The 21,947-nt window shown below is 39.7% G+C and overlaps 2 protein-coding genes across 3 annotated transcripts in view; one reads left to right on the forward strand and one right to left on the reverse strand.

Moving 5' to 3' along the window:
• Positions 1-10,781, reverse strand: part of COL19A1 (collagen type XIX alpha 1 chain) — a 219,392-nt gene extending 208,611 nt beyond the window's left edge. Inside the window, exon 1 of the mRNA XM_035322084.1 lies at positions 10,761-10,781. The gene's annotated coding sequence lies outside the window, so the exon portion shown is untranslated. The remainder of the gene's footprint in view (positions 1-10,760) is intronic.
• A 7,372-nt stretch (positions 10,782-18,153) lies between these two features.
• The window catches only part of LMBRD1 (LMBR1 domain containing 1), a 75,408-nt gene continuing 71,614 nt past the window's right edge, over positions 18,154-21,947 (forward strand). Inside the window, exons 1-2 of one of the 2 annotated variants that reach the window (XM_035321409.1) lie at positions 18,154-18,304; positions 18,861-19,037. In XM_035321409.1, coding sequence (XP_035177300.1) covers positions 18,245-18,304; positions 18,861-19,037 — 237 coding nt within the window. In that variant the 5' untranslated portion in view covers positions 18,154-18,244. Of the gene's footprint in view, positions 18,305-18,672; positions 18,778-18,860; positions 19,038-21,947 lie in introns of those variants that run through there. The other variant, XM_035321410.1, reaches the window with a different exon arrangement.

Genomic DNA, 21,947 nt, shown 5'->3' on the forward strand with positions numbered 1-21,947 from the left:
AGAATTATAGAGCTTGCCAGAAAGGCTTTCGTGGATTCTAGGCTGTGTTGTATTTAGTGATAATAACATAAGCTGAACAATAACAAAAAAGACAAACCTTTGTGACCCAGAGACAGGAAAAATATTATTTAGAAGCTGAGCTTTCACGAGCTTCTTGTCTGGATTATAATAGAGTCAGTAAGAGTATGCTAAAGTGAATACCTTATTTATTATTATTATTTTATTATATTTCTTAGTATGGTTGAAGTTCTTACTTTGTTTTTCTTTCCTAAACTTTCCCAGCCCCTGTTGTATATAGATTCTTTATTTTCCAGTGGTAGCTGGAGTTCCTGATTTCAGACCCGTAGACAAACCACTGGTAATCTAGACAGCTCTATACAGACTAAGTGATGTTTTGTTTATCTGTTACTTGTAGTCTTACACTGAAGAAAACAAGGAAACCTTGAAGAAAACGGAAACTGGTAGCCTTGAGCTAGCAGAAACAAGGGAGATATGGGGATATGGGATAAAAGCTAAAAAAAAAAAAAAAAAAAAAAAAAGAAGAAGGTAGAAAAACAGCTAAACAGCTGAAGGAAGATTCCAGACTGGCCTATAGCAATCTTTTGCTCATTAAGGGGTCATTGACATATTAAAAACACACCCATCAAAATGCTAATATACACAAGGGTGTGATTTGTGTATAAATAATGGTGATTCAAGTCTGACTTTGCTTGCTTTGTGAAAGACTGCCAAGCACCTGACTCTGCAGAGTTATATAATTAACTTTTTAACTAAAAGTCCTTTATGTGCATTTTGGCTCCATGTGCTTATTGGTGAGGTGCACCAGGTATGAACCTACAGATAATGTGCTGAAAGACAGTTGAATGGTATGAAAAATCAAACTCATGAGAGGAAACCCTTGATATATATACATATATATATATTTTTTTTTCAGAAGGCTTTGAGGGGAAAAAAAAAAAAAATATTCTCCTCCAGGGGGTTTTCTGTGTTTGACCATGCTAGCCAAGGTCTTGAGGTGGACCTGCCTGCATGCTCTTCTGGAATTTATCAAATTAAATTTCTCCCTATCTAAAAAGTGAATTTTATAGCATCTTTGATAAAATAACTCCTTAAATAGAAGAAACTCAGTTTTATTAGGTGAAACAGAATATTTTAAAAAGTTTGAAAACAAATCTACTTATAACTCAGTGTATCTTTGCTGGACAGGTATTTTCCTTCCATTTTCCAGAAAATCTTGCAGCTTTCAGTTGTTACTTAGGTTTGAGGAAACTACAGGTCTCCCAAAAAGTCTTTTCCTAACTGTCATCAATTAGATTTGGGCTTTGGTCTTCTCTTTGCTTGCTGAAAGGAGCCTTCCTTGATTATAGTTTCATGCTTCATGTTTTACCTGTTCTGTCCCAGCCTTACCATGCTGAAACTTGGGGCATGGTAAGCAAGCACCTGGGCATGGTAAACTACTTCCAAAGAATCTGAGGGTCTCATCTCTGCAGCTTCTTTCCCTCATGATGTTATAATATCTGCCACAACTATTTTGCCTTTTTTCCATAATCTAGACTATAAAATGGTATGCAGTCATTTCTGACAAATTCATTGTTTGTAGGTGAGCTTTAATTCATTTTCTTTCTCAGATTTCAACTCCTTTCTAGCTTTAGCCTTTGGATCATGATATGCTTTTATCTGATAGATTAAATATCGTTATGGTATCACAAGCCTTATTTCCATGTACAAACTTATGCTGTCCTCAGATGTTGTCCTGAATAGCAAAGATGGACTGAGGAGCTTTGTTTTGTCTGTCTTTCACTACAAAGCAGAATTGTTTGTTTTGTTTTGCTTTGTTTTTTTCTTCTATAACCATTCCTGTTCATCAGTTACAGAGCATAATGCTTGGATGCTGGAAGTAAACATAACTGTATAGTTATACCATGAATACCATACTAAGTAGTAACACAGCTATATTACTGTTACGTAACATTTCTTTCTGTTAAGCCCTATTTTTTTAGACCTCACAGCTTGCAGGAAGCTATCATTACCTCTCTTAATCAGTTAGTTTCCCAAAATGCTGGAAGCCACTCAGTAAGCCTAGCCCTGCAGTATTTGTTTCCACAAGTATAGCCTTAAATTTGATTTCATTGCATCACCTTTTTCCTGGGCAACCTAAAGGACCCTACAAAAATGAACATTTAATTATTCCTTACTCAATCATCTTCATGTCAACAGCAAGCTATTTCCAGTGGTTTCCAGCTGAGTAAAGCACAGCACTGTGCTCAGTGTAACGATGTTTGTCTAGAAGTAATGTGATAGTTTTCCAGCAAGCCAGCTGAGCAATCTCCAGCTTTCAGGGAATATTCTAACTACGCGTAAGAACATTATATCATCATTATTATTATTATTTAATTGGAAAACGGGAATGGGAAAAGAATGACTAAAAGATTTTGAAGTTGCTTAGCGATGCCTTCATTTTCAGCCTGGCTTGTAACTGCTTAAACTTCAAAAACTAGTTGACCAGTCATTAGTGTCATTCAGATCTGCTTTTTCTCATACTAGAAGGTTTACAAAGGCTTGCAGACCTACTTTATGTATGCAAACAGTCTGTTTCTGAAAGCAGTCACCTGGAGGCCCTCAAAATCCACTATTGGTATATCTACAGAGTCCTTTTTGTAAAGAAGAAAATAAAAAGAAAGAAACAAAAAAAAAAATGATGCTTTAAATAGATTTATTGAAAAGTCTCTCCTGTAGATGTTAGGTGTGCCTAAAGAAAGTGCTTATATTTTCCATACGTTTGTGTAGTGTACTATTTGTTTGAATGATGCCAAGAGTCAGCAAAATTAAAACTCAAATAGAAAAAAACTTATCTACAACAGCTAAGACTTTAAAGGTGATCCAGACACTCAGTGTAAAAGTGCACCTGAGCAAATATTATGGTGAATGTAATAGTCACAATGTAAATGCTTACACAAGCATTTACATGCTTAAAAAAAGTTGCTTAAAAAAGCAACTTCTCTATAAAGTCATAGAAAATATTACACACAAGTACACTGATACAGACAGCAAATTCTTTACAAATTGTATTTGCTCTGCATCTTGTACATAGCCAACAATGAACAGCAATAATTTAGCTATCACCTCATCCAGGTACATATTTTCAACTCTTCTTTATGTCAAGATTCCCACCAGAGCATGCTTTGTGAAATGCCTTGATGTCATTGGCCTTTGCAAACAGGTATGACCTGTGCAACAGATTCTTTTGTGCACAGCCTGTTCAGCAACAGTGAGTGCTTTATAACAGTTACCTTAGGACAAAATTTCTCATGATTCCCCCCCCCCCCTTTTCTTTTTACTGACTATAACAATGTAAATTATAATACAGTGAAGAAACTGGATTGGAAAGCTTATTTGCAGTTGTGTTTTTTTAACAAAAAAGCAAATGTACACACAAAATAAATACACATATAATAAGTAAATACCTGTCCTGCGTCATAATACTGTTTTATAGATCTGCACATTTCCAGTGTTTCACGTCAGTAAATGCTATCTCTATCACCTTTTATTAAATGATAGAAAAGATCTCAAGATCTAATCAGCCATATCAGTAGGATTTATTTTACATTTGCTTATTCGACAAAACATTAAATTATTAGCAGGCCCTGTATTACTATGTTGAAAGCCTTGTGTGGTGAGAAGCAAAACAAGTTTTCTGTTAGCAAAACTTTATGTAATTAAAACACAATGAAAAACACATGAAATAATGAAAGAAGATCAGTGAGAATTATGTTAATACAAATATGCATTAACTGTTTCTATAAAAGGGAAATATAAATAAGATGTGGAACAACTTTCAGCAATCACCACTTTCATGGCCATCATCTGGACTCACAGCACTTTAAGTACTGAAAACAAATTTGTACCAAGGGGTACTTTAAGACAGTAATGTAAGCTCTGTGGACTGACTTATGAAGGTTATCCTATAGTTTAATAGACTGTGCCAGAAAAGAGGGAAGATTTTGGTGAATGAACTGAGCATTCAATGACAAAATAATGTGGTTGCTGGTTTGAAGGAATGAGAACAGACACTGAGGTGTGTCAGTGCTTAAAAGAAAGGGACGGGATTGTACTAATCCTTACTAGCTTGTCTGCCTTGCAACAAATAGAGACCAAAAGAGACAAAGATGAAAATGAAGAGATCAACATGACCAGGTTTTCTACCTCTTTTTAGAATGAAAAAGTTCAGAGTTAAGAATGGAAATGCTATGTTTGCAAACATGGGAAGGAATAATGTTTTAGATAAAAATTAGTCACAACAGAGGAGGATTCATTCTTGAATACATAACAGTGAAGAAAGAGCAAAATTTAGGTATGCTCTAGTTGTACATATCTGCATAAATGGAGGCTTTGATGATGGCACTAAATTACAGGCTTGAATGCTTTGGAAAGCAATGGAGCCAACAATAACAACAGAGATTGACAGACAGAGATTAAAATTTGGATCAACCCATTTCACTTTTTTTATAAAAAGGAAACACATCCAGATTTCCTTTAATGCCTCTATATAGTAAACTACAAAATCACTCATATATTACAAGCCTACTCCTGAAGTTCTTGCTATTCTAAAACTTCTGTGGATGTGAAAAAATTGTCAAAGTAAGGACCTGAAGATTTGGCTTCCATTGAAATCTCTGGCAAACATACTGCATAAAGCATGGGAACAATTTTGGAGAACTACAATATGGGAGCCCTCTGGTGGGTGAAACACTAAAATGCCCCTAAAATTACAATCACTAAGTAAAAAGTCTCCTGCCACTTAAAGTGTATGTTTACATCTAAGATTGCAGCAACTTGTAATTATTAATTTATTTAATTGTCTCACCTATAATGAAATGTTGAGTTTATATATCACTCCTTCTCTATACTTGCCTTCTATTCTCCTCCCTCTCACTACTCTAACATTGAGCTGCAACCTGAAGAGAAAAACAGTTTTCTCTCAGGAAATAAATGAAACGGGAAGAACATGTGAAATAAATTCTTGTCAGCAACAATAAAGAAAAAGCACATTAGTACCTCATATCCATAACTCCTGTTTCTGTCGTCAGTGACAGGGAACATTAACTCTTAGTAGTAGCTTGTAGCCGTAGCATTCCTTTGGGTCTTGTAAAATTAAGGTTAAACACACCAATATTTTCAGAGCAAAGACTCTGAGATTGTTGCTCACCATTTACATAGACAGACCTGGCTCTGCACAATTTGCACATACACACAGTCATTTCAGTCCTTTGACTCCATATGCTCCTCTCCTCCCCTAGGACACAGTCTATCTCACCTCCTAGTAAAAAGACCAGTAGTTGGTTGTATCCATATTTATTCATAACCAAGTGATACATGATCCGCATAATTCAAAATCATATTTTTAAGAAAGGAAAGAAATGGCAGAAAGCAAAATAATTTGCTTTTCTGTGAAATCAAAACTAAAGATGGAACTGCTGCTATGCTGATGATGATCAAAAAGGCCTAAATGATAAAACTTAGAAATCAGCAGCCATTACCTCAGTCAATTCCTATTCTTTGTGACATTGCTTTGTGTTGCTGCCCTATTACTCAAATCTTGGTGCAATTTCTAAGAATAACAACTTCCACTGCATTCTCCAAACAGTTATGTTCTATCTAAATATAGTTGCTCCGAGTGGCGTTAATCACTGACAGGTTCAGGTAGGAAGGAGCTCCTGGGACCCTTCTCATGCAGTCTCCTGCTCAAAGCAAGGTCACACTGAATTCAGAGCCAGAATGCTCAATGTCTTATCCAGTCAAGTTTTGTACATCTCCAAGAACATAGGCTGCAAAGCTCCACTGCTTAATTCTTAGACTTTTTTTCCTTGCATGTACCCAGTCAGATCATCCTATTTCAATCTATGTCTGTGTTTTCTCCTCATCCCACCATGCACCAGTGACTCCATCTTGTAGACAACCTCCCTGTAGGCACCAGCAGCCAGCATTTAGGTGTCCCTCAAAGCCACCTCTTCCCAGGCTGAGCAAGCCCAGGTCCTGCAGCCTCTCCTCAGTGCCATCCTGGTGACAAAAGTTTATTGATGCCTTTCCTGTGCTGGGAAAATTGGAATCAGACTCTTTCTTTCCACATGCAAGCATTAAGCCTATCCCTTTTATCATTTTGAAACAAAAAAGGAACTTTCATGCTCCTGGAAATGGGTTTAAGGCTGATTTTGTTGGTTAGAGACGAGGCTCAATCCTTCACTGTAATATAAAATCACCTCTCCCGTGCAGCTAGACAGCTCTTATTTTTCAGGATTCTTTATGCAATCTATATGCTAGTCTTAAGTAATGTAAATGGCTTTGAATCAGCCTTCTCAGCCAGGGGAAATTCACCTTTATCATGAAGATTACCTTCTAACTGTAGCAAATGATCAAAATCCTAGCTGTTGATGAATTCCTAAGGACAGCCATACTGTGCTGGAATAACTGAAAGATAATAACTGGAGTGGCTGAAAGCTTACTGCATTGACCTTTCAGTGCCAACACCAAACCCTCTGGAAAACAGGGAAGGCTGAAGAAGTTTCCATTGCATATCGTGTCGGCTTCTGGCACTCCCCTGTCTATGAACTTTCTGATGTGCATAGCTAGTTTTTAAATTGTATCAAACTGCAGTTCTTTTTTGTTGTTACTCTTGTTTTTAAAATTTCTATCATTTGTCCCTGAGTAGCATCTTCTCCAAAACAGAGATTCCAAATTATTCACTTTTTCTCTGTGCAGAACCTACTCCTTATTAGTTCATGCTCACCCTCCCCTAAACTATCCCAAATTCTGTTTTTATGAGATCGGCAACAAAACATCCTGAAATGTTCATGAAGTCTAAGGGCAGTTCTATATATCTAAGGTCATCTATTGGCAGCTTTGCCATTAAATTCATAGGTCAGAATTTAACTTACTCTGTTTCTTAATCTCCATCTAGTTTTCTTAGTCCATTCTGGAAAAATCTGCACATGTCCCTTCTCAGTCAATGCCTTGGTTGCAGTTTTTCCATGTACATAAGACTAGAAGTATCCCTAATGATTTAGTACAAATATGCACAAAACAGTACTTTGGATGTTCTAGTATGATCAGACATCTATCTCAGTTCATTATTTGACTAGTACCATGTGAAAAATACTTGGTAAAATCTTTTATTCTGACTAAAAACAACAAGGAGAAAGTTTAAGTGGAATACTTTAGTTCAGCCATTTTTGTCTATAACCTCTTCCCACTGTAAAAGTTCACATTGTTTTCATTCTTATCAGCTCCTACAGAGCTGTCATTTGCATACAGAAAAGGCAATAAAAGCTTCTACTTTAAAAAATATAAAATAGAAAAACATTGACTTGAAGGCTCCTGTTAATCTTTACAGCCCTCATTAAAAAAAAAAAAAAAAAAAAAAAGTTTCCAATCTACACTCTACCTCCTGGAGAAGTCAATCACCTCTGCCTTCAACTCTTTTTTACCATTCTGCCTTTGTGAAAGTAAACAATGTGAGGAACAGAGCAGAATAAAACCCTTCATAAACATTATTGAACAGTTCTTGGTAAATATTAAAAGAACAACTACTCCACATTGTTCCATATGTTAATTTTAAATTTATAACTCAAATATGTATGTATGTTCACTTAGCATTTCCCAGCCTTTTAAAAATGATCCCTACTCCGATTAGAAAATACTTTAAAAACAAACAAACAACAACAAAAAAAAAAAACATAACTTTTCCCCTACTTCAGTACTATCATAGCAATAAAAAACACACATAGCTTATCACAGAATCATAGAATCACAGAATGGTTTGGGTTGGAAGGGACCTTAAAGATCATTCAGTTCCAACCCCCCTGCCATGGGCAGGGACACCTCCCACCAGACCAGGTTACCCAGAGCTCCATCCAGCCTGGCCTTGAACACTTCCAGGTATGGGGCATCCACAGCTTTTCTGGGCAACCTGTGCCACTGCCTCATAGTAAAATAAATAAATAAATAAATAAATAAATAAATAAATAAATAAATAAATCTTCCTAGTGTCTAATCTAAATCTCCCGTCTTTTACTTTTAAAATTGTTCCCCCTTGTCCTATCACTACCTGCCCATGTAAAAAGTTGCTCTCCAATGTGACGCCATGACTTGTTGCACAGGTTTGCTGTTCCTCTCTACCTTGTGACAGTTCTGTGCTTTGATAAAGAGTTTACTAATCCCAAACTACACCAGATTTTTTTTGCATGTTAGGAACTTCCATATTCCGAGGACTTGGCCTCACCTAGGATGATGATCCATTTTGTGTGTATCAACCATTATGCATATCAACTATACGATTTCACATATATAAATTATTTTATGGACTTCATTATCAAGAGACATTAAGAATGATATGCTAAATGGACAAAAGATGTTATTTTATCAATTAATAGCATAGAAAGTCTCTTTAGCTTCCAAAAGCTCTGATGCAACCTTTGGCTTGGATTTCCTGAATCATACCCTACCAGTGTCAATAGGTATGCTGGGAGGATCACCACGGTATGCTTACCGCTTTCATATGTGTTTTTGCTAAATTCCACCAAATATTGAGAAAACCTTTTCCCCATTCCAATGTGACCATTTAATTTTCCACAAAGTGATAGTTATTTGCTTTGAAAACTGTTCCCTTCTCCACACTTTGCCAAAATAAGAACTGAGTTTACATAAATGTAGTTAAGGTCAAACAAGAATTTTCACGAAATTCATGAAACTACACATTGTCCCTGTTTTTCATCTAAATGTTCAGCCATTGACAAAACAGAAAGGAAGTACTGATATTGAATAAAGCTTAGAGGGAAATGAGATTTTTCTTGGTGAAAATGAGTGATAGGCTAGGGTAAAGCCAAACAGTCTGGAGACATTAGCATGATTGAGGAGCTTGAAGCAAGGTAACGTTTTAGCATAAGGCAACTATGAGGAGCAAAGACATGAAGAACACATCATGATGTTCTCTATTAATGTATCAATAAATAATACCCAAGTTAATTTTGTGAATGTCTTCTAAAATGTTTGTTAACAGGCATGCAGACTGACAGATTCCAATTTTCTCCAAAGGAAGTTGCTTGTTATTTTTTTCCTGCAAAAGTGGAAAATCTTATTCATGGAATGAAAATTACCTCTTAATAGTGTTTAGGAAGAAAAACAAATCTGTGTGACTGATTAAATAAGGCTAAGTAAGCATCAAAGTGCACTGATGGAAGGAAAGTGTACTTTGCCTGTGTTCACCTAATAGCATGACAAACCAAACTCAAAATCTAGTTTGGTCTGCAGTAATGGTAAGTGAGCTACAGCATTAAGTCAAATATAAGAAAGTTCGAGAAGTTATAGTCAATTTTCTTCACACAAGTTTAAGGACTTTTAAGAAAAATCTTACTAGTTATTATTGCCAATGGTTAATTGCACTTACTTGCACAGTTCCAGGTCTAGCGCATTCTGTTCCATAGGGTTTATAGGCATTACAGGATTCTAAGCTGTGCAACACAAACAGTAATTATACCTTTAAGCATAAGGTTGTGATACATTTTGGCAAATACTGCTAACTCCAGTTTCACTACTTTCTTTAACAACACTGGAAGAAAATACACAGAAAAAGTAGAGTTACTCATTCAGAGAATTTTAAAATATGGGATTGCCATTAGCCCACACACTTTCACAGCCCTCCCGAAACTTGTGGGATTATCAAGTGGTGAGGAGAGCAACTTAGTCAAGTGAGATGATGCACCTGCTCTCTGTTGGTATGTACACTATCTAGTTCAAGTATGATACTAATCCCTCATCCTGGTCAAAATGAACACTAGATCATGTTTCATATACTTTAATTTCTACAATATCACTCCTCTCCTTTCTGAGTCTTTTTATCACATGAATATTAATCAGCAAACTTGGTACTCAAAAGTAAATTTGACTTGTAAAATATTTTGCATGGTTTGTACTTATTTCTGGCTACACATTTTTTAATATAATGCTTCTTTTTAGATAAATTTAGAAAGAAATGTAAAGTTTATATTCTTTATAAAATGAAATCTTTACAAAATGCATTTTTTGCAGTCTTTGTTTTTAAATTGTGCAACTGTCTTGATGAGGAAAATAAAGATAGTGTTTAGGGAATGCCAAATATAATTCTTTGTTTTTCCATACTATGTCTGCTACCACCAAAAATATACATCATTTTTTTGAGGAATATGGTAACAGCATTCCTGTCAGACTCATTAATTCTATTTTAATTCACACATTCTTTCACTGATCTGTAAAAATGCTTTTTTTTTTTTTTTTTTTTTTTTTTTTTTTTTTACGATATGCAGTGAGATTGTTTAAAGAGTCAGATAATTGTTAATCCTTGCCGATAGGATGAGAAGCCCATGCATATTTATCAACCCTAGTTATTAACAAGCCCAACAAAACCTCTTCAGAAAATCATCCAAGCCCACTTCTTGTATTGTTCTCACCCTGTGACCCCATACACTATGCCCTACCCAAGTTCAGTTTACTGGAGCTCTTCAGCACATTTGCAGACCAGGCTGCACATTGTGGTACCTTGATGATAAGCTTTTACTTGCAAGGGCAAGGAAATGTAGGAGAAGAGACATATCTCTGAGTCTTGGCAGAAGAGGCACATCCACTACTGGAGTGCAGGGGAAAACAGCACCACAACAACCACGATTATTTTGTAAAGCTGTCTGGAAAAACAGCACTAATGTCTACCACTGCAGCTGAGACCAAGCACTCACTTGCGCTTTTGTAGTACCACACAGTCTTTCAGCTGTGAGATGATCAGCAATTTGGGAATCAATGAAGCCACTTCATAGGCTGTCCCATACCACAATACTTTATCTTCTCTTGAGTAGTAAAACTACAAAAATATACACCATGTCTCTTCTTCTATTCGTGTGCAGTGATGTTTCCTCTGCAGCAGTGACCAACTGCCTCCTTTCACACTCCTTGAGTCATGAGAATGAATGTCTTCTTAATTAGTCTCTTGTTAATTAGTCTTAACGACCAATGTACCTCATGGAGCTTTATTCTGTAGTGCTTGTTTTCACACCATGACATACCATTATGATTATATTTTTGAGTCTTTGCCACCCTGAGCACAGCCCCAGGAATAGCTTTGTCTGCACCACTGAACGAGCAATCTATGGACAGAAATCAGTAAAGGAGGAAGCTAGTATTCTTTCCTGGGTTGATCTAATCTTTCTTCGTCAGACTTCAGTGAGAACAAATGAAGGTGTGTCCTCTCCTATCTGAGATCTTCAAACTTACATTCAGCATTTTTGTACATTTAATGTTGAACAAAAAAAATACAGGCCATATTCTATTTTTGTCTCCCTAATTATCCAAGAAACAGGTATGTGCTTGAAGCACAACAAACAATAACTTCAGTCACCTGTTCTCCATGCTTTCATTTGGGTTTTGAATCCTGTGGGTGGCCTGACAGATTGTTACTCAAGTTACAGTCGGTGAAACAAAACCCTACAAATGAAGGTGAGATATATATGTATACATAAGCACACTACCAGTACTGCAGTTCAGCAGAGAGGCATAGTGCTAAAGAGAGACGCATAGCCTTCTGGAGTAAAATGCAGGTAGACCTGGGGCACTACAAATAGCATATATCCTGGAGGTAGTCTGCAATTGTGTGAAAGACAAACACAACTGTGGTATGCCAAGAAATGTCTAACCAGCATATCCTCAGAGGTCGTCCTGTCTATGGACATTGTGAATATTCCAGAATTTGACCTCAGATTTATCCATGAACACCCCCTTGCAGAGCTGTGAGGATAGAAACATGAAGGTTTCCCTGGTACTGTTTTCGGCTGAGATAGAGTCGCTTTCTTTGTAGCAGATGATATGGTGTTTCAAATTTATGACCAAAACAGCACTGATAACACACCGTGTTTTCAGCTAATGCTGAACAGATTGGACAGAATCAAGGTCTTTGTCTCTCTCACTACCCTGCCAGTGAGTAAGCTGTAGAAGGGCAAGAAGTTGAAAGGGTACGATTGCAGGACCCTGATCCAAACCAATCAAAGGAATATTCCATACAATATTACATCATGCTCAAATGATTAATTTAATCATTTTAAATGTAGGTACATGAAATAAGTCTCACTGAAACCTTGACAGGCTTGTCTGTTACCTAATTATGAGCAGGTTAGTGAAGAGAAATTTATTTTTCTACTAGTGGGAAATGTCTTTTGTTCTTGTTGTTGTTGTTTTTTACTGTCTGTTAAGAAACTATATAAACACTTAACTGTTAAAATTAGCCATATTAGAAAGGAAAAGATTTTTTTTTTTTTTTTATTATGTTGAAGTTACTCTCGTGGTTTATTTACTAAAGCAAGTTAAATATTTATGTAACCCCTTTGGTCAAAATAAAAAGATTTGTGGTAGGATAAACCTATAGCATTTCCTCTTTTTTACAGCAGCCTTAATTCTTAACTTGTTATGGGTCTGTGATATTCACCATTTTAATATTTTATTGATAAAGGTATGCAGCACTGTACAAATCATAAAATCTTCATATACTCCAAAGGCAAATTTCTTCCCTTCCCATTTGGGAATAATTGATTTTTAATGCTGTTCTTTAAGTTGTTAATTCTTCATGGGGTCTAGGGTAATTTTGAATTATAATATACATATTTAATAGTAATGACATCCAGGGAAATATTTTCTGTGGTGGACATAATATACACACATAAGTAGAAATATATATTAAAGAAATCTAAGAGGGTGTATGCTATATATTTTTAATTTAATCCTAAATAGACAGTAGGACATTATTCAGTGTGATGACTTCCTTCTATGTGCTTTCATAGTTGAAAATGAAAGAGGATTGATTTGCCGCTTTCTGTGAACTCCAATTTCTTTAAATTATAAATATTTAAATTATTCACAGACCAAGTATTTCAGTGTTATTTGCTAAAAAATGGAAGGCTATTTGGTATTAACTAGGTATTTTTTGAGAAGAACTGTCTATGAGCACATCATACAGCACTCATAAAAGTAAAGGCTCAGGAGATATTTAGCCTGTTAGTACCTGTAGGACTGTTCCATGTTCTGCTTCTGCCACATTCAGACCATATGCATAAAGAGAAAGGAAATGCCTTTCTGCCTTTAATTCCCTTCATCCAAGAATCTCCATTAAAAATAAATAAATAAATAAATAAATAAATAACATACCACCTGTGATTTGTGTATTTACTCCATAAAACTCTTTCTGAAGTCTTTCAATATTAACTACAGAGAACTCTTGAGTTCTAAAATTATTTTTCAGAGAACATTATCACTGGATCATAAAATAAATCCAGCTGGAAGGGACTCCAGGAAACCACAGAATTATAGAATCACAGAATGGTTTGTGTTGGAAGGGACCTTAAAGACCACCCAATTCCAACCCCCCTGCCATGGGCAGGGACACCTCCCACCAGACCAGGTTGCTCAAAGCCCCATCCAGCCTGGCCTTGAACACTTCCAGGGATGGGGCATGCACAAAATACCAGGTCATTTCTGATCCTTCAATATTTGCCTCAATCATCTACTTCAAAGCATGGACAAGCACCAGTTGAAACCAGATTGCTCAGGGCATTATCCCACTGTGTTTGAGAACACCCAAAACCACACATCTCAAGGCAACCTGTTCCACTTCTGAACTGTTTGCACAGCGAAAATGTTCTTACCCCAAAAGCCTGAAGCGCTCATGTTTCATTGAATGTCTGCTGTCTCTCCTTGACCCACCACACAGCATGGCGAAGTGCCTGGCTCCATCTTTTCAGTGACCTCCCTGCAGGCACTGGCAGGCTGATGTCCAGTCACCTCAAAACCATCTCATCCCCAGGCTGAACAAGGCCAGCTCCGTTGGCCTTTCCTCACAAGTCAAGTACGCCAGACCACAGCCACCTTGGAGGCCTTCCCCTGAACTCACTTGTTTATCAATGTCTTTCCTGTACTCACTCGTTTATCAATGTATTTCCTGTACTAGAGGCCTAAAATTGGACACAGCACTCTAGATGGGGTCTAACAAGTGCCAAGCAGAAGAGGATAACCCTTTCCTTCAGTCTACTGACTGTGCTCCTCTTGGTGCAGACCAGGATGCTGCTGGCCTTCAGTGCAGCCAAGGCACCCTGCTGGCTCCTGGTCATCTCAGCAGAGCTGCTCCCCTGCTAGTCAGTCTGCTGCTGACCTGGCTTATTGCAAAGGGGGTTTTCTTTCCATATGCAGGACTTGGCATTTGCCCTTGCTGACTTTTATAAGATTCCTGTTGGCCCGTCCCTCTGTCCAGGTAGCCCTGGATCAAGTATTTGAATAGTTCCACCCAGGCTGGTGCATGGAAGAGCAAGTGTGCTTGCAACGTGGGTCTCCCAAAGCAAACAATCAAACAATGGCTCTCACTCTGCAACAGACCTGTAGATGTTTGGGCTGCTAAGAAAGGAACTGACTTGGTCTTCAACATTTCCTGCAGCTTGAAGGTTGTAGGGTGAGTACAATATTAGAATGGAATAGTAAAAACTATACTGAGAGCTTTGCAGAAGGGCTGTAAAAAGGGTATGACACCACTTTCACAAACACCGATTCCTCTCATCAGGGGCATGGTGCTAAGTGAGGCCCTACTCGCTCATGTTTTTTTTTTATTATTTTTTTTATTTAAAAAAAAAAAAAAAAAGAAATGAAGAAGAAAACCAGAAAAAAGATGGGACCAGTAATGGAATCCAGATGGACTGGCACAAGCAGGTAAAAATACCATATCCTGCCCATATTTACCCCCCCTGCCCCCTGCTCCCCCCCAAAAAAAAGGAAGAAAACAAGAAAAAAAAAGTCTCCTACAGCAAAGGTTGTTGGACATGCACTTTGATTCACTTTAAAGGATGGAAACTGTGTGTGTGCACCACTGAATTATGTCAACTCCTTAGAATGACACTGTACAGTGCGAGGAAATAGATTAACCTCTTCTCTTATAGAATATCAACTAAGATCCTGACAGCCATCAATCAACACAGTGAAGAAGAGGTACAAGATTTATATCAGCACAATAACCTTCTAAAATCAGCTAGGAATGAAACAAGAGCAGCTGAAGCCCATCAATATGACATTTTTACTGGATGGAATCCTACTGCTACTGCTTTGTTTCACCTTTTAACCCATCCATTGTATATTGTTATCATACATGCTGTTAACTATGATGGCTACTGTATGGTATTTGTACTTTCTAAATTGACTTTGTATCATTATAAAAACTGCCTTTAAATATAATATAGTGCAGAAGAAAAGTTTAATAGTAGAGTGATTTATCCATATATATGTTTGAGAAATGCATGACCCCAGATGGCCGAATGACCTGAGCTAGAAAATAGATCCAGCTGGTCAGAACCTGAATGAACAACAACAATGCCCAAACAACAAAGGGTCTGTGAACAGGTTCACACTGTTGTAAGGCAGCAGACTCTCCCAGCAGCCAATACCGAGGGCGTTGAGACATAGACTGATTGTGGATGCATTTATATGAACTATCTGAAGTTTCCATGAGGTATTTGGGATGGAGATCAACAGACCTAATAACAACTGGGGATGCTATAAAGTGGAACAAAGCAGAAGGAGAAGTCAAGGGGAGCTGTCACATAATGGTACTGTGCTGGAAGGCAGCTTTCAATAACCTGGAGGCTGCAGAAAGGTTAATGACACTCAAGAGGTGTCATTAAAACATGCTGTTTTATCTGTTAATTTTATGCTGACGTTATATCTGTTTCACTCAGGATGCTGTCACATAGCTCCTAAACAACATCACAGGCTGCTGCAACATTCACACCACTCCTCTGCCACATCCTCTTCTGTTCAGCTCTGATACCTGGCCACGCATCCCTGGCAGGCCCCTTTTAACAACAGCACGAGAATACCTGAGTGCCTGCTTAGCACCCATCACTTGATTTGCAAACACTGTAGCCTGTACCACCCTCACTGCAGACAGAAAACCAATGCAGTTGTCTGTCACTGCAGTATAAGGCTCCCACACCATCAACACACTTCTCCCAGATCCTTTCTCAAGATGTATACACCAGCCTTCTTGCTCTTTGATCACCCCATTACTTGGCTCCTATGTGACATCACTTAGACCTCCTCATAGCAAACCTCAGCATGAAGCACTGGCATCTGCTGCTCCAAGGCTTCCTCCTGCAACACGTCCCTTTTCCCTTGGTGAAAAGCCCAACTGACATCCCCCTATCTGTTTGTAACTGTCCTGGTTTCAGCTAGGATAGAGTTATTTTTTTTTCTAGTAGCTGGTACTGTGCTGTGTTTTGGATTTTGGATGAGAATAATGCTGATAACACACCAATGTTTTAGTTGTTGCAGAGCAGTGCTTACACTATGTCAAGGACTTTTCAGCTTCTCATACCACCCTGCCAGTGAGGAGGCTGGGTGTACACAAGATGCTAGGAGAGAACCAGGACAGAAACAGGGCAGCTGACCCAAACTGGCCAAGGGGATATTCCATACCATACAGCATCATGGTATGGGGGGGGGGCTGCTGCTTGGGGTCTGGCTGGGCATCAGTCTGCAGGTGGTTAGCAATTGCATTGTGCATCACTTGCTTTGTGCATTTTTTTCCCTTCATTTTCTGTCCTACTAAACTGTCTTTATTTCAACCAAGAAACTTTTTTTTTTTTTTTTTTTTTTTTTCCTTGATTCTCTCCGCTGTCATGCTGGAGGATGTGGGAGTGAGCAAATGGCTGTGTGGTGCTTGCTGCCTACCAGGTTAAACCACAACAATAACTAACCTTATGAACATTGTCACATGCAGCAGCAGACAGTGTTGACCTGAAAGCAAGTGAAAAGCAGAGACAGGTGACAGGTGCCTTGGCAATCCTCAACCTCTACTACTCTTGTCATCGGACTGTGAGCCCATCGGATTGCCAAGAGCTCCACTTGGCTCATGAGCACCACAGCCACTGCACATATCTGCATGCTGCTTGTGCCTGCACACCTAATGGAAATCCAGCACAAGCATCTGCCTCTCTGGAATGAGTCTTCCAAACCACACTGCTACTGTATAAGCAGGCCTATTCTTGCAAGGCTATGAGATCCTCTGAAAACTGCATCCATGAAGATGTCATGGATGTATGCCATAACATAGTAGCACCCTCCACACTGCCCTGATGACAGATAGAAGTACATCACATGTCCACTTCTCTGGAGGAAGCTTTCTATTCTCCTGTCCCCCCCCAAACACAGGTCTGGTCCCTTCTTGCAAAACAAGCCCACCTGAACCCCTGAACCCAACCACTTCACAAGTGGCTTGTGAGTGTCCCCGAGGTATCAAAACTGGCATGGCTTTGTCATTCTGTGCCTTGTCATTGGTTTATGCACCTGAAAATCTCCCCGTGTCTACACACGAGACCCTAAAACACCTGCAGGGCTGTTTTTATTAAGATGCATCTCTCCCATGAGGAGAGGCTGGGAGAGATGGGATGTTTCAGCCTGGAGAAGAGGAGGCTCAGGAAGGTTATTGCCAGCGTGTATAACGCAGCTGAAGAGAGGAAGCACAGAGGAAGGAGCCAGGCTCTTTTCAGTGGTGCCCAGTGCCAGGACAAGAGGCAGTGGGCACAAACTGGAGCACAGGAGGTTCCGTGCAAACTCCAGGCAGCACTTCTGTGCTGTGCAGGTGGCTGAGCACTGGAACAGGCTGCCCAGACAGGTTGTGACCTCCAAAAGCCACCTGGACACGGCCCTTGGCAGCCTGCTGTGGGTGGCCTTGCTGGAGCAGGGGTTGGAGCAGATGGCCTCCAGAGGGCACTGCCAACCCCAGCATTTCTCCCATCTTCGTACGTAGTAAAATATTTTAAGTGTTTTTACGGAGGAAAAATAAATAAATTACTTGATACCTTTATTACTTGATACCTTTTAGTGTATCTTTTCCCAACCCCCCCCCCCCCCCCCCTTTTTTGTTGTTGTTTCTTTTCTTGCTGCCTTTTAAACACGAATCCCCTCAGGCTGCTCTGCCTCAGCCTGCCCACCAAAAGCGAGAACACGACCCAGGCCAAGGCGTCCAGCAGCCGCCGAGGCGTCCAGGGGTACCCTCACAGCCAGCCCTGCCGGGGGATCCCCCCTCGGCCAGGACGGGCGCCCCCGCTGCCCACGGCGCCCATTGTGGCACGGCGACGCGCCCCCGCCTCCGTAATGGCCCCGCCTCGTAGGGGTGGGCGGCAGTTGTGACGGAGCGAAGATGGCGGCGGCCGCTTCTGAGCTGCTGACGGGATGGTGCCTCTTCGGCCTCGCGTTGCTGGTAAGAGGCGGCACTCTGGGCCTTCGTGTTCCCCCGGCATGGTTGTTCATCGGCTGGGGGTTGCTCAAAGCCCGCAGCTGCCTCTGTCGGGCCCTACAGCGAGTCGGCTTCTTCCTTCGTTTTCCCTTCCCGCCCCGCTGTTCCCTGTCCCCCTTCTCTGTGGGGACGGGCAGCCCCCCTTTCCCTCATCTCTCACCTTTTGGCCCCCATGTGTAAAAACCGTGGGACTCTCCGGGCTTTTCCCCGGTAGCCTCCCGCCTGGCTGCCTGTGTGCCCCAGTGGAGCTGGTCCCGTGATGTTGGGACGCCAAACAGGGTCCGGGTGGGGGTGTGTGGCCGCCTCGTCTACCTGTTCGTGCTTGGCACTACCTGGTGGGTCTTTGGCTGTGACTGCTGTTTAGCTTGTGACAACAAACTGCTGGTAGTGAAGGCAAAAAGAGTGAATGTTTAGAAGAATACAATGCTGATGATCAGGTACAAAAGGGCCTGAGACAGGGCCTAACTTCAGTAGCTGCTTTCAGATGTCCTTGTTACGTTCTTCTTCCCCTGTTTTACAGGCTATTCTGATTTTCTGCTGGGTATATGTACGCAAGTATCAAAGTCGACGAGAAAGTGAAGTCATTTCTACCATAACAGCTATCTTTGCATTGGCAGTTGCACTGATCTCATCAGCACTACTACCAGTAGACATCTTCTTGGTTTCGTATATGAAAAATCAAAATGGTACATTTAAGGTATGTACTTCTAAAGAAAGTTAACTTTCTCTTTGAAAGAGGCAGCTCTCTTGTGTTGAGAGAGGATATTATTTCCTTTGCATGGTTTGTCAAAGTATTTAAAACTTTTGCTAGCACCAGTGCTGTTGCTCCAGTTCCTGGAAAGCTGTGTACTAGGACTGCAAATAGAACACTGTGCTCTGCTCATTGCTTAAACTGGATTTCAGTTTTCAGTTCTATTACTTTGTATTTTTCCTGTAAGGCTTTGCAAATTCTACTTGTTTCCAAACACTTACTCCTTTTATTGTGTTAAAAGGAGCGTGTATACTATCCTTGGGTTATAAATACATCTTGTAAATACTGCTCTTTAGTACATTGTTATTTGGCATTGTAGATTAGAACTTGTTGCCCTATTACTTCGAAACATACTGCTTTGCTCATTTGCAGCTTAAGATTTATTTCAATTCTTGTTTTTTCAAGCATTCATTTATTCTGGTACTGAAACATAGTGTAGTGACTCTATGTAGGTCTTTATCTATGATGTAGTGTGTGAGGTTAGCTGCTTGCGAAGCAGCCTAATACAGCTTTACCAGGGAAGGCGGAAACTCCCCTTAAGGGGAGTGGAAGTGTGTGGGAGGGGAATATAGTAATATCTATTCTTGCTACACCTTTAAACAGGTATGAGGACCTATTGCACAGTAACTTTAGGGGGTTGCTGTGTAAGTAGTTTTCAGTGAGATGAATACTAGGATACTAGCATACTATGCATTGAGAATAGTACTGAGTATTAAGAAGTATATTGAGCCTGACAAGGTAGAGAAATAGCTATGAGAAAATAATTCCAGATGAAAAAGTGCATCTGCGAGGGACTAAGTAGAATTTCCTGTTGCAAAGGAGGATCTAGTTGGAGTTCTAGTTAGTGAATGTACTCTTTCCCTGATCTGAGAAGCAGACTTGTGAGGCAAATAGGAGGCTAAATGCAGTCATGCAATTAATAGAATTTTAAATGAAGAAATGTGATTAATAGAGGGAAGGGCATATTTAAAATACTGTTTTTTTTTTTCTAGGTTACTGACCATGTGCTGTGATATGATGGGGTAGATAGAAGGGTGGGTAGATTCTATATAAAATTGTGCCTGAAAGCAGCAAGCATCTGTGCTGATGGTAAAGGTTTTATTTCTTCAAAGTACTTTTCCCTGTGTTTCTGACGCTTCTTGGTCCTGTTTAGTTCCTAATGTTTGTAGTTGCTGGTGGTGGTGTGTTGTTCCATACTGCCCTGCAGAAGAATTCTTCCTTTTCTCCTAATGTTTAACTTAGTGAGTTTGTAGCTTTGCAGCAATAACTTGAGGTCTTCTGATTGAATGCAACACAAGTGTTGAAACTGTGAAATAAAAATATGACCCTGGCCTTCCTGATAAAGTTGAGTGAATCTGCAGTCAGGACATACAGACTTACATGTAAGCAATAGGCTTTGATTCTTTGATTTCAATTTGAAGCTAGGAAGTTGTCAGCATGTTGACATGTTGATCTTCATGATTAATTAAGGCTCTTAACACTGTGTTGGATACTGTGTACTGCTTTTCTGCTACAGCTTCACGAGTAGGAGAGGCTGGATTTGGTTCTGAGTATTTCCAGGAGCTGACTGTCCTTACGTTAGACCATTCCTTCAAGCCCAGCACTTCCAAGGCTGCTGCTTAGCACAGTTTGATGCTGGGGTATGACTCTGGCCAGAACCCTTTATTTTCAATGGCCAAAGTGACTTAAGCATTTGATAAACTACTTTTCTTCAGTAAACTTCTGGAGACAGATCTAGGTAGCAGATGTGGACCATATTCTCTGTAGATGAATTATTAGTTCATCAAAAAATCCTTCAACTGGATGATTTCAGTACTTTTGCCAAAAGAGCAGTGGCAGTTATCCAGCTCCTAGGTGCACAATTTTTGCTGTATGTGATCTTTTTTTTTTCCTCTGCCTCTCAACTGGGACTCAGTGTCAGCACTGAGAAGTCAAGAATATTCAACTTCTGAGTTGAGTATTCAACCTAAAGGATACTACATATGGACTCTCAGGTCAGTTTTTAATCCATCTGACCATCCTGTCAATACGTAGACTTTTCTGATATATCTTTCTGTGAACACACTTGTAGCTAACTAGGAGGAGTGTTGTTGTGATTTAACCCTGGTAGGCAGTGAAGTCCTACACAGCTGCCTGCTTGCTCTCCCAACGTGGTGTCTGGGAGAGAATCAGAAGGGTAAAACTGTGAGAACTCATGGGCTGAGTGAGATAAAGGCAGTTTACTAAGTAAAGCAAAAGCTGTAAGCTTAAGCAAAAGAAACCAAAGAGTTCCTTCGCTACTTTCTCTCAGCAGGCAGGTGCTCAGTCAGTTCCAGGAAAGCAGTGCTCTTCATGGATAATGGTTTATTGGGAAGACAAACATCATCACTCTGAACAATTTTAGTGCCAAGCGTGATAATTATATGGTATGGGGCATCCCTTTGGTCCCTGTGTTTCAGCTGTCCTGGCTGTGTCCACTCGCAAGTTCTTCTGCACCTCCAGCCTCCTTGCAGGCAATGTGGCATGACGAGGAGAGAGAAGTCCTTGGCTCTGTGTAAGCACTGCTCAATAGCATCTAAAACATTTGTGTGTTTATCACCTCTATTTTCATCACAAATCCAAAACACAGCATCATAGGAGCTTGTTATGAGGAAAATTAACTTGATCCCAGCCAAAACCAGGACAAATGTGTTGTGCTGATAGCAGAGGCTAAACTTCTTGGTTTAGTCTGGTGGTTGAAAGTTTCTGCAAACAGTATGTGTTCACTGACCAGTGAAGGTATGTGTCCTGGCTACAAGGATCAGTTTAATTGTCCTGGTAGTAGTAATAATCACCTGTACTGGGCAGATTATCCTCTGAAGACTGTCAAAATGATGA

This window comes from Oxyura jamaicensis, chromosome 3 (genome assembly GCF_011077185.1).
Source record: "Oxyura jamaicensis isolate SHBP4307 breed ruddy duck chromosome 3, BPBGC_Ojam_1.0, whole genome shotgun sequence".
Lineage (NCBI taxonomy): Eukaryota > Metazoa > Chordata > Aves > Anseriformes > Anatidae > Oxyura > Oxyura jamaicensis.